We start from the raw sequence: 12,305 nt of genomic DNA, 5'->3' as shown, positions 1-12,305 counted from the left end.
TTCATGAGTGATGCTGCATTTGATTCACGAGCAAACGCCATGTAGACAAAAACTGGGGCAGCAGCGCAAGTGCAGCCGCCCAAGTCTGCTTTCTGTTTGTGTGATGAGGCAGCTCTCTCTCTCGGAGTCCGATCTGTTTACCACACTCTAAAAATACCTCGTTGTTGCATTTCCACAGACGCAGGCCCTGTCGTTTCATTTGTTTATATGGCGTCTTCAAATGCTGGCAGTCCTGGATGTCCACATGGAAAGGAGCAGCCTCGGGATGCAAAAGACTTTCAGCTGTGTTAGACAGGCCTGACGCGGCTGCAGAACATGCGAAACGTGGAAATGCTCAAACTCAGAAACATGTGATATATTAAATGACCTCCTTATTACAAAATCCTTTTACACTGTCATCAACCTCTCATAGGACGTTCAAAGGAAGTGCTTCAGTGATCGGCCTGTGTGGTTCTTAGCTTTGTGCACAGCTTTGTTTGTGCCACCGACCAAAAAGAAAAAAACATGTGCGGCAGTAATCCTGTTTCTTCATAAGCCTGAAATGCCACAGTTGTGGAAAGTAACTGAGAACATAAACAAAAGTTTACTTGAAAATTTCTGTGTTTTGCTACTTTATACTTCTACTTTATATTGTACTTTTTACTCCACTACGTGTATTTGAAAACATAAGTTACTTTGCAGATTGAAATTTCTCATAAAAAAACAAAAGCAATTTATAAAATACAAATCTTAATCCTTAGATTAAACTCCTCTTCAATGATATAAACATTAAAATGCTGTTTTACATGTTAATCAATCATTAATGACAATCTAGTTATATGATTTACAGTATATCATAATATAAGACTAACAGGGCTGTACTTTAATTTTTTATCCTTTAAGTTCAATTTCCTGATGATACTTGTGTATCTTTATTTGGCTTTAAAACATTTGACTATGGTTGTATTGCTGTTTTACTTAAGTAAAGGATCTATATACGTCTTGCATCACTGCAACAGCCCCGTTATAATCACAACTGCATACTAAAACAAAAAACCACAGAAATTATATAGACTATAGACTTGGATGATAAAATGTTTCTTCAACTGTAAAATAAGATCCACAGCAACAGTTTTGGAGGAAGCCATAAACTGCACACTAGGTTGTCATACTGTAAACGTGCCTTTGTTAAGGAATGTGATTAATTCTAGAGAATAATACTAATTCAAAACCTGATCATCAGTGGCAGAAGAATAATTATTCAGATCCTTTACTAAAGTAGAAGTAGTAATAGTGCAATTTACAAATACTCCATAACAAGTAAAAGTGTTACACTGTTATATATTATTTCATTATAATTACTGATGCAATGTTGCAGTGTTGCAAGTGAGTAAGTTGAATGAGTCTATAAACTGTTGGGTATTTTAATATACTATAGCCTACTATAATCACGCTTTAAAAGTACAAACTGATCATAGGTTTTGCATGTTAAATCTTAATATGCAAATAAACTCCAGCTGTTGGACAAATGCAGCAGAGTTCAAGTATAAAGTAGCAGAAAATGGAAAAAGGCAAATAAAGCACACATTTCCCCCAAATGAGTAAATGTGCAGTTGTTTTCCACCTCTGCGGACCATAGTGGAAATGTGTAAACAGCCCGATAGCACTAATGAAAATGTAACTGTAACATGTGTTTCTGCTGTATTCAAAGCTGAGCATCACCTCCTTCCACTGCCAATGAAACAAGTTTCCCACAAAAACAGATATGAAGTTGCATGAAAGGACAGAAGTCTGAATGTAGCCTAAAATATATATCAGCTTTATTGAAACCTTTTACAAGACAAAAAAAAAGTAAAGGATTATACAATAAGTGCAAGGTTTGTCGGCAGTTCATGTTAGCCTAAAGCGTCGTGTGTGTAGTTACTCTAATAGGATAGAACATAGTTACATAGGATACAATTTGTCTGCACGTGTTACAAGAGCAAACACATTAAAAGTCGTGTTTCTGAAACTTATTTTGAAGGAGGAAAACGCTTTTCAGGGTTCATATAGGCAAAGTGGTTTACCTGCAAGGCCTCTGGGGTGTGTGTGTGTGTGCGTGTGTGTGCGTGTGTGTGTGTGTGTGTGTGTGTGGGAGGGGGGGGTTTCTTCATTCATTTCCTTCAATGCATAGTTTTCTCAAGTCCAAAAAAAACAAAACAACAACAACAAAAAAAAAAACTTTGGCTGCATGGAGGAGGCAAACACAAATACATCCTGGTATGAATCCTCCGAAATTTTAAAAAAAATAAAATAAAAGAAGGAAAAATAAAAAAAATGTCCATTTCTTTGTTCTGATGTGATGTGACGGACCTGCAGTCTCACTGTGGCCGTCGTCGAGTTTGAAGTCCACAGTGAGATCAGAGCTCACATCACGCAGGGTTTGATGTCCTGACACACGCTCTGGGGATGGTGATGGTGGTGATGGTGATAGTAGGATCCGCCAGCCGAGGGGTGGAAGGAGGAGATGCCGTTAAAGTTCAACACAAAATCTTTCCTGTCGCACACCGAGGAGTGGCTCTGATAACGCGGAATCCCCACTGCAGGAGAACAGAGACAGAGACATTAACACTCATCACAGTTTATCATTCGTCCAGTATTTTTTTTAGCACTTGAAACTGAGTTTTTTTTATTAATTATTCCGCACAAAAACAGCGCAGGAGGTTTGTTTTGACCAGAAATGAATGTTTTTACACGTAAAATATTTTCAAAATAAAATATAAAATAGCCTTATTTGTTCATAACCTGATTTCACTTCCGCTCATTATCGCAATCTTTGGCTTGGTGAATAAGAAATATAAGGCAATCCATTATAATACTGTCATGTAAGTTTTAAAATCAGGCCTTGTTTTGATAAATTTATAATTATTTATAAAACTATAAAGATCCATTAACTGCCTCACACCTTTACGGATTCATTTACAGTTGAAATCTGGTATTTCTTTACATAAGAGAAGAAATAAGTATTTAAAAAAAATAATAAAATAATAGTTATTATTTGCTTCTATAAACCTCCCACTAGGTGACAGCGCAATATTTCCCCCGTTAATTTGTATTTTAAAAGACAGAGCACCTTCCTTTAGCTGTTTTTAAAACCATTTAAATGCTTTTATTTTTACAGATGAATATATTCTGAATATTAATCATTTGTATATGAGTTATTTTTCCATTGTTAGAGGATTAAATCACACTAAGTGTGCGTCATTTTGTGTCAGTGAGTGAGCCTCTCTTTCCAGAAACAGAAAAATAAATGTGGAGGCTGCGGCTTCGTCAAGGTCATAAGGACTCCAGATGTGACTGTGTTTTTCAGGGGAAGACAGCAGGCTTTATCCTCCTCCGGGCCACAGCTCGCTGCCCTGAGCCCGTTCTCACAGACAGACAGACAGACAGAATGACTGACTGACTGACTGACTGACAGTCGTGTTCCTGCACCGACCCTGCGCTGTAACAATCCAGCACCGCGTTTATCCTCCGTACAGGCTCAATTAAGACGCTGCGTAAAGTTTAACAAGGCCTTCAGTCTCTTGCGGATACGCGGCGGTTGAGGTTGAAATCCTCCGCCGGTGTGGTCCGACCTGCGCAGTCTTTGTTTAGTTAACCTCTGGGACCCATTGGGCTCCAGCATGGGTTTGCTCGCCTCGGTGAAATCCCCAGACTTTAGTAAAGCCTCAGTGTGTTGTGATAAAGTAAATGAGCGTGAACCGGGAGGTGAATTAAGAACGCGATCACACAATAGCTGTTTTCTCTTAATCTGTTCATTTGGCAAAACAACAACAACAACATAAAAAAATCGCTGAAGATCCCAATGTGAGTTTTGAAATCCTAGAACCAGGGCATTACATGGTCACATATTACTTATAGCAGCTCCTACAGTTAGGATGGTATTTGTGTATTGGCTTAAAAATCATTTTAAAACTAAAGCTGTTTTGCTGGATAACCTCAGCTGTGCATGGTCTTGGGTGGCCTTTATAATCCAATAAACATTCAATGCAACTTCAGCATTAAACAGAATTAATTCATCAGCCATTAAATTATTTTTTAACCCACAAATGTTCAGGTTACTGAACCCTTAAAGAGGGGGAAATATATAATTGAAGTTATTAGCATCAAATTTAAAATGTATTTTTGCGAGTCGCCAAGCAGGAATTTATAAACTCTATTTTGTCATGATTTACTATTGCAAATAAGTATTGCAATCCTTATTTTAAATATGAGTTATTAGTAGTGAAATATAAGATTCATAATTAGATTTTCAGATTTTCAAACATCTGATTATCGTCGCAGGCCTGAGCTGCAGATAGAAATCAATGATTTGCATCCTGCACTTTAGGCCTGTCTGAAGGTGGACACACTCTGATGGTTATTATCATGTGCTTTTATTTATTCATTTTTTTATTTTAACTCTCAGGTGTATCACATGTGGTTCATCGTGAGCGGTGGACGGGTGTGTGGTACCTGATATGTCGGTGGAGTGGCTGTCCCTGCCGTTCTGGTGAAGATAACTCTGCTCCAGGGAGTAAGGCGACATGCCGGAGTGTAAACCGGAGGATGCGGGGCTGCTGGAGGCTAGAGGCTGCTGCTTGATGTATGGGGACCCGCCGGAGGACGCCCAGTGTGCGGATGTACTGGCGTACGGGGAGTGGCCGTCCAGCGCGCTGGCCATGGCTGGAGAGGACGGTACGGGGCTGCTGCTGCTGTCCGGTCCGTATTCCCCGTTAGGCGGCACGGGACAGCTCGCCATGTACGTGGAGCCGGGGCTCGGGGACATGTGGGGTACGTGGTGGCCGCCGCTGAGCCCGTCGTACCCCCCGGCCATTGAATTGCTCATCATGTCCAAGTTGTAGCTGTTGCTGTGACAGGCGAGGGTCGCGGATGGAGCCTGGAAATCAAAACTCTGCGGGAGAATGGATGTGCCGAAGCCTATCCCGTTCATCATCCGGTACATGGGCTTCAGGGCTTGACATTTTCTTCTGAAGCCTCTGGGTCTGCGACGAAATGAGCCCTCCTCGAACATGAACTCGCTGCCCGGGTCGATGGTCCAGTAGTGGCCTTTCCCCGGCCTGCCCAGCCCTTTGGGCAGCTTGATGAAGCACTCGTTGAGCGAAAGATTATGTCGCACTGAGTTCTTCCAGCCCTGATATGAGCCCCTGAAGAAAGGGAAGCGAGCCTGGAGAAACTGGTAGATCTCACTGAGTGTCAGTCGTTTGGTGGGGGAGCTCTGAATGGCCATAACGATGAGAGCAATGTAGGAGTACGGCGGCTTTTCCGGTCGCCTTAAACCGGAGCTCGTCTTTTTTCCTTTGACGGCGGTGGACGAACTTTCTGTGGCGGCTTGTGGGCTCAGCATGGCGGGGTGCAGGACGCCGGACGCCGGGCTGGATCTCAGAGGAGGCGGAGGGTCCAGCTGCTGCTGAGGGGTCTCGGTCGTCATGTCTGACGTACGACTGGCGTAGAGAGGAGAGAGGGAGGGAGAAAAGCCGAGCTGCGAGATGTCTGAGAAGAGAAATATGTCGACCCAGTGGATCAATGTCCCTGTAAGTGAGCGTTACACCGCCAGTGGTCCTCACAATCCCAGCGCAAAATGGACTGGAGACAGATTTCAATCTGTCTCCAGTTACGCACGACTCTCCCGTTACGCACGGTGCTCCCTTGACGCATGAAGAAACGCACGGCGGGTACGCACTGACAGAGAGAGGAAGAGGAAGAGAGAGTGGGGGGAGCTGGTTATTCACTGGAGACTGAGTGTCCAGGGCTTCAGCTCGTCACGGGAGCTCCACTGGGTATCAGAGCGGCGGTAAGTGGTGCTGTGTGGTGCGCCGGGTGGCCATCGATCGCCTGAACAATCTCTCAAGTGGAGGAAACGCGAAAACCCCGCGACTTATTGCGCGCAACAGTCCAGCCAAACAAAGCGCGACCACCTATCATTTCACAAATCTTTCTTCCCTCTGAGAGAGCCCCCCCCCACCACCACCACCACCGCCACCCCTTCTCCTCATCCGCACTCTGCGCCTGCAAATCTCTCTGAAATCAGTGACGAACAGAGCCCCCCCCCTCTTGCCAAATCTGGCCCGAGTCCACTTGCCGTTCTCAGCAGCGTTAAACACCCACTACGCTCCCCTCTCCTTGTCTCCTCTCTTCCCCTCCCACTCCCTCTCTCCAAGTTCGGACGACACGCAATTAAGCCATCTATCAAACCTCCCCCAGACATCCCAATCAACAGCGCCACACGCCACAAGTTAAAAACGAGCTTTTTCCCCCTCTATATGTCTGAAGCTGTGATTTCAGGCCGACGTGCCGCAGATCATACATTTTCCTGACACGAGTAAACCACCACAATATGTACAAAAGGTCCAGCTTGCAATTGAAACCATGATGCTCAAAACATTCACACAGGCCTGCATGATATCTGCTGCAGATATTACCCAAACGCATCGCGGTCAAGCAATGAAAAACGCATCATCTTGTATTATTTGTATTATTTTGCTCATAATTTCCTCCCAAACGGCTCCAGAGGATAACAAAAACAAACTGTCCGCGGTGCCGGGCTTGGCCGAGGACTGTGAGAGATGGAGAGGTGGTGGTCTTTACCGTGCGTGTGTAAGCGGGGGGTTGCGCTGAGTAAATGACTTTGACATGAGTGGAAGCAGGCTTTTTCCATCAAGCCCGGCCCTGGATACCACACACAGCGCGCCAGTGTCAGCTTACCGCCCCGGGCCAGAGCCGGTCCCATGGGCCCCACGTTCATTAGAGAGAGAAAAGCGAAATTAGGCGAGCGGGCGTCGACAGTTTCCTCCCCTATGGAGACATCACACACAGATTTGTCCAACATGATGGAGTTATATATCCCATAGAGATAATATCAACATCCGTGCTGCGATGGAGCGGAGATCATTGGGATTTGAAGAACAAAAAAAGAGCAAGGGAGCTTTTTGGTTGTGCCATCCTTGCATCTGTATTATTTTTAGTCATGCATCGTTAATATTTTACCTTTTTTTTTTTTTTGGTTGATTTCACTGTGTCCTCTGCTGAGCAAAAATATAAACAACAACACAATCAGATTTTTAAAAATCCATATTTTTACATTGTATTTCACAGTCTCAAACCTGTGTGTCCGTGCACGTGTTTGTCGTCACTGCCTCTTTTTTTTTTTTTTTTTTTTTTTTTTTTTTTTTAAAGTTTAGATATAGCCCGGAGGATTTTCCAAACAATAAGCAGCAACAATAACCTTTGCACTTTTTGCACAACAAAGGATGTGCGGATAAAATCATTTTCCACCATGACACACAAGAGCAGAGAGTTTTTGGAGGAGCTTAACGGGGCCCAGAAATTTCCTGCGACATCAAAACTCATGACCCCCGCCGAGATTCAGGATGCCCCGGCCCGCAGAGGGAATCTTTGTTCTGGGAGCTCTTTGAAGACGGCACGCCGGCCGCGGCTGCTTTTACGCACCGAGATTATACGAGCTCCTAATTTAGCCCCTTTTGGAAATATCAAGCGATCCGCGGCCGCCACGAAAAGCTATTCAGAGGGGTGTTTGATAGAGGAGCTTGTCTTTGGAATGGAGTCACGGCTGGAGGCCCATATGAGCCTATCGCCGACATAATAAGGCCTTCTGTTTGTTTTCATGTTTAGGCTGAGATTATTGTTTATCCCCATAAAATATTAGATAGATTAGATTTTGAGAAAATGTTTGTCGGCCCTGCCTGACCTCAGGTAACCTGTTTCAGGCCTTTTGAAATAAAATGGCCGTGGCCTACATTATATTATATATCAATATGGTAGATAAAATACTAGCCTAGAAAAATATTTTTTAATCCTTTATTTCTATTATTTATTCCCAAAAGTATCATCAACAAATATTGAGAAACAAGTTTTCTCCCAAATGATGTCAATAAAAAATACTTATTTTGTTCCATATTTTTTTAATCGTCATTATGTATTGAGTAGGTCTGGAATAAACAAAAAACATGAACTACAACATTAACAAACAGCGAGTTCAGGTCCTTGTAACGGTAATCTAATATTCTCCTGGCCGCTCCGCCTGTGCTTCCTGTGGCGGTGCCGGGAGCTTTGGAGCTGCCTCTCCGGGACTCTGGGGAGGTCAGGCGCGGTTCAGTCTGCCGGAGTGACAGACTGTTTGGACTTCCTAACATTGTGCCTGCCTTAGAGCTTGGTTTCATAACACTGTGGGCCTTGTTCGTATAGACAGTCAGCCTCGCAGCGGCCTGAGTTCCTCCTGCAGGCTGCTGCTGCTGCTGCTGCTGCTGCACGGTGCCCGCGGACTGTGGTGGGGGGGTGAGGGTTGGGGGGGTTAGGAAGAGACACAGGCCGGGAGGTTAATGCAAGAGAAAAGCTTGCACATACGAAGGAGGATGCTAACAGTGTAGGGATACTGGGCGGATAGGAGACACGTGACAGCCCGCCACAGACAGGTGTGCTGTTCTGGCGTTTCACCTGCAGGTCGCAGCATTGTCCCTGGAAACGGGAGCGAGTCTCACCTGTCACCTGTCAGGCTGCTCCGCGCGCCCCGGTCTGCTGCAGGTTAAATACATGCAGCTCATATACATGGTTACATACATGGGTATATGAGCTCTACTGTATAGGCCAACTCAGTGAATAAGACCAGTAAATATGAAATCAGATGTTCAAAAAGCTTGTTTATATTCTTAGGTTAGTACTTGAATCTTGAGATGGATGTAATAACTAACTAACTATTGTTAATATTACACTCAAAATAACTCTAATATCCCAGCAGGTCAAAAAGATTCTTCCTATATTCAGCATGTTGAAGTGTAAAGGGTCAAACTCTTCTTCTCTAGAAAATTTAAAGCACTCACTTTCCCTGAATTTGTAAAAATAATCTTCATTAACTAATTTTATCAGTCACTTAATCGGATCAGCTTTCTCATTTTCATCTTATTTTGATGGTGAATTAAATATTTTCTCTTCTAATTGCGTAAAAACAATGATCATACTATTTAACAGGCCTGATTTTGAGCCTAGACGGATCCAAACACTGCAGAATAAACATGAACTAACAGGAGCTGAACACATTTCAAACCCGAGTCACCGGAGATCATTAAAGAAAATAAATGAACATTTTAATTTCAGATACATTTATTGTAAATGCAGGTCGGGACCAAAACGTGTTTGCTCGTCGCGGCGCAGTTTCATTAACAGAAGCTTTTGTGTTTCACGTGAGGAACATCTTAAGTCAGATGGACGGGCGGCTGTTGAGGCTGGGGTCTGTGTTTCAGGACCGCGGAGAGCAACTGAAGCCCCCTCCTACCCCACCCCACCCACCCACCTCACACCCCCGGACAGGCTCAGTAAACAGCCTGCAGGACTGTGTGCGCACATGAAGATAATACATCATATTGTGTAAATCTGGACGGTGCCGAAGTAAATAAGCAGAAGCGATGATTGTGTTTTGTTGACGGAACAAGCGACTGTATTTACTGACGATAAAAACGCTTTTTGATAAAGATAAGACACATTCCACACCAAGTTATCACCAGGTTTTATCATTTGTCATTATGCCAAGTTTATTATTCGTTTTTGATGAACAGTCACTGATCACCACGGAGAACAAATTATTTCATGTTTATTAGTGAACATAAGCAGGAAAAGTATAAATATAAAGGAGATATTAACATCAAATAAGACCAAAAATATAATCATAATTTTGATGAAATATCCTTTGTTTCTGATGAGCTCCTCTGGATGGATAATTATAGTGGTAATGACCAGGGAGCTTTATTTGTGAGTCCGATTTTATTTGAAGAGCAGAAAACAACATTACAGCTGAAATGTAGCTAATGTTGTGAATGTATGAAATTATGTCTTTTTGGTGTCTTATAATTTCATGTGGTTTTGGCAGGTGAATGTGCAGGACACGATAAACTACAAAGCAATACAGCCTAATAATTATAACAATAACAACATGTTTGAAATCTTTATTCTTTAATGTTATTTTACTGTCAGTCAAACTGACTTTGTTTTTACCATTTTAAATAAGAAACTACAATATTCATATATTTTCATATCAAGTTCAGTAAGGTAGTTTCATCAAATTATTTTTACTCTAATTTTTATGATTTATTTTTTAAGATTATGGGTCAAACATTTCTCTTCTTTCTTCCTGTCTACAGTAAAATCTGCCTTTGTTGAGTGTCTGCTGTTGAACAGGTGTAAGGCCTATTCACCCCCACCCCACACACACACACACACACACACCCTCACCACCACCACCACCACCACCACGCATCTCTACACCTGCCTTTCATCTAACAAACACCACCTTCCCTTTATGTCTGCAATGAATTACTCATTGAACGCCGGGGTCCCACGTTTTTTTTTTTTTATTCATAAAAAATACCAGACATGCATGAAAACAGAACATTTCTCCATGCGATTCTAGTGCAGCCGCGTGATTTTTCACCGCAGCTCAGTCAATATTTTTTCATATATATATATTTACAACAATATTTTATACAGCAGGTCTTACAAAACATGAAAATATAAATAGATGACTAGTTTTATGTTTCAACATGGCGCACACAGTAGAAATGACCAATGAACCATGAATACAGAATACAAACACTCTCTAAACACCTGTAACACACACACACACACACACACACACACACACACACACACACACACACACACACACACACACACACACGCAAAGTGGAATGTCCTGCGATGACAGCAACTCAGTCACCACACAGTTAGATCAATATTAACAACCCGCCATGTTTGTTTGTTTTAATGACTTACAGTAGTCATGATGAGACAGACAGAGTCCCACAGTTAAACAGCTAAAGCACTGAAAGCTAAGAGCGCCCATAAAAGTGCACGTCATGGGTCAAAACATTACAGGTCTGACGTCAGCCCGGGAGGTTCATGACAGCAGGGAGTCTATGTGGAAACCTCGCGCCTTGCTGGGCATCTTGAAAGCGGCCTCGGGTCCGGTCATGGCCGGTGCTGTCTGCTGGAAGTATGTGAGAGCGTCCCTGCTGATGGGCTCTGTCCCGCCGCCGCCGCTGCTGCTACTGCTGCTGCTGTACGCCGCGTCTGACAGGTACATGTGTTGTGCCGGATAGTTCAGAGGGTACGGCAGCACATGGGCCCCTGGGGGCCAGTAGAGCCGGGGGGCGTGAGTGTCTGCATCAGCGTGGCTGTCCTCTCTCCGCTTGAAAGGCGTGCTGAGGATGCTGTCTATGGCGAAGGAGCTGGAGAACTTGGCCCCCACCCTCTCCTCCGGGGCGGGGAGGCGGGTGTCCTCGCTGAGGATGTCCGGGCTCTCCTGCTCCTTGGGGGACCTCTTGGCGATGCGCTTCCTCCTGCGGCGGAACACCCCGTCAGCGAAGGTGTACTCGCTGTGCGGGTTGAGCATCCAGTAGTTGTCCTTGCCCCACGGCCTGGAGGGGTCCCGCAGCACTTTGAGGAAGCAGTCGTTGAGTGACAGGTTGTGGCGCACCGAGTTCCTCCAGCCGGTGTAGCTGCCGCGGAAAAACGGGAACTTCTTCATCAGGTAGTCGTTGATCTCTGCCAGAGTGAGGCGGCCGCTGCTGGACTCCCGGATGGCCATGGCGATGAGGGCGATGTAGGAGTAAGGAGGCTTGGGTCTGCGGGTGTACGGCTTCCCCTTGCTGCCGTCGCCGCCCTGGGTGACAGGTGCCGGGCTGTTGGCCACGCAGTCCCCGTCCGACCCCAGCTCGTCTCCGGACAGGGGAGACGGGACTCCCCCCTCTGCGTCCATACACAACTCCAGCGGCTTCTGCACGAAGTGGTGCGCAGAGAAAACTTCAAGTTTCATGTTTCTCAGTTAAGAAGGATGATCTTCTCCCTTAGGTGTCTCCTCAGTTGGAGTCTTGTCTCAGCTGAGCAGCAGAGCAGGTGTAGCAGTCCTGACAGCAGAGAAGTCTGAGTGTTTGTGTTGTAAAGGCTCGTGTGGAGCGCTGGAGGCACCCTGAGCCTCAGTCTGAGTAGCTGAATACAGATCTGTCTCCGGAGACAGGCTTGTCTTGCTATAATATAATGCCTCGGCAAGGGACGGCCCACAGGCGGAGTTTCAGCACAGATCTATTGAAGCGAATGAGTGATTTATATGTTTACAATTGGACGCTGAAAAAACAGTAAGGCGAGAGGGGACAGCTATAAAAAAATAATAACTCTAAACTATCTATCTATCTATCTATCTATCTATCTATCTATCTATCTATCTATCTATCTATCTATCTATCTATCTATCTATCTACATTAAAAAAAAAATCTCTAAG

The 12,305-nt window shown here is 44.3% G+C and overlaps 2 protein-coding genes across 2 annotated transcripts; both read right to left on the bottom strand.

Moving 5' to 3' along the window:
* Positions 1-2,305: 2,305 nt before the first annotated feature.
* Positions 2,306-5,587, bottom strand: foxf2 (forkhead box F2). The gene is made up of 2 exons (XM_022753101.1): positions 4,474-5,587; positions 2,306-2,558 (listed from the first exon to the last, which is right to left on the bottom strand). The coding sequence occupies exons 1-2, from the start codon at positions 5,447-5,449 to the stop codon at positions 2,386-2,388; spliced, it is 1,149 nt and encodes a 382-aa protein (XP_022608822.1). The 5' UTR covers positions 5,450-5,587; the 3' UTR covers positions 2,306-2,385.
* Positions 5,588-10,380: 4,793 nt separating this feature from the next.
* Positions 10,381-12,017, bottom strand: foxq1 (forkhead box Q1). The gene has a single exon (XM_022753091.1). It carries the CDS (start codon positions 11,840-11,842, stop codon positions 10,925-10,927), a length of 918 nt encoding a protein of 305 aa, XP_022608812.1. The 5' UTR covers positions 11,843-12,017; the 3' UTR covers positions 10,381-10,924.
* Positions 12,018-12,305: the final 288 nt, after the last annotated feature.

This window comes from Seriola dumerili, unplaced genomic scaffold (genome assembly GCF_002260705.1).
Source record: "Seriola dumerili isolate Sdu_G_001 unplaced genomic scaffold, Sdu_1.0 BDQW01000189.1, whole genome shotgun sequence".
Lineage (NCBI taxonomy): Eukaryota > Metazoa > Chordata > Actinopteri > Carangiformes > Carangidae > Seriola > Seriola dumerili.
Note: the sequence above shows the minus strand (reverse complement) of the source record. Positions and strands in the feature narration are given on the sequence as shown.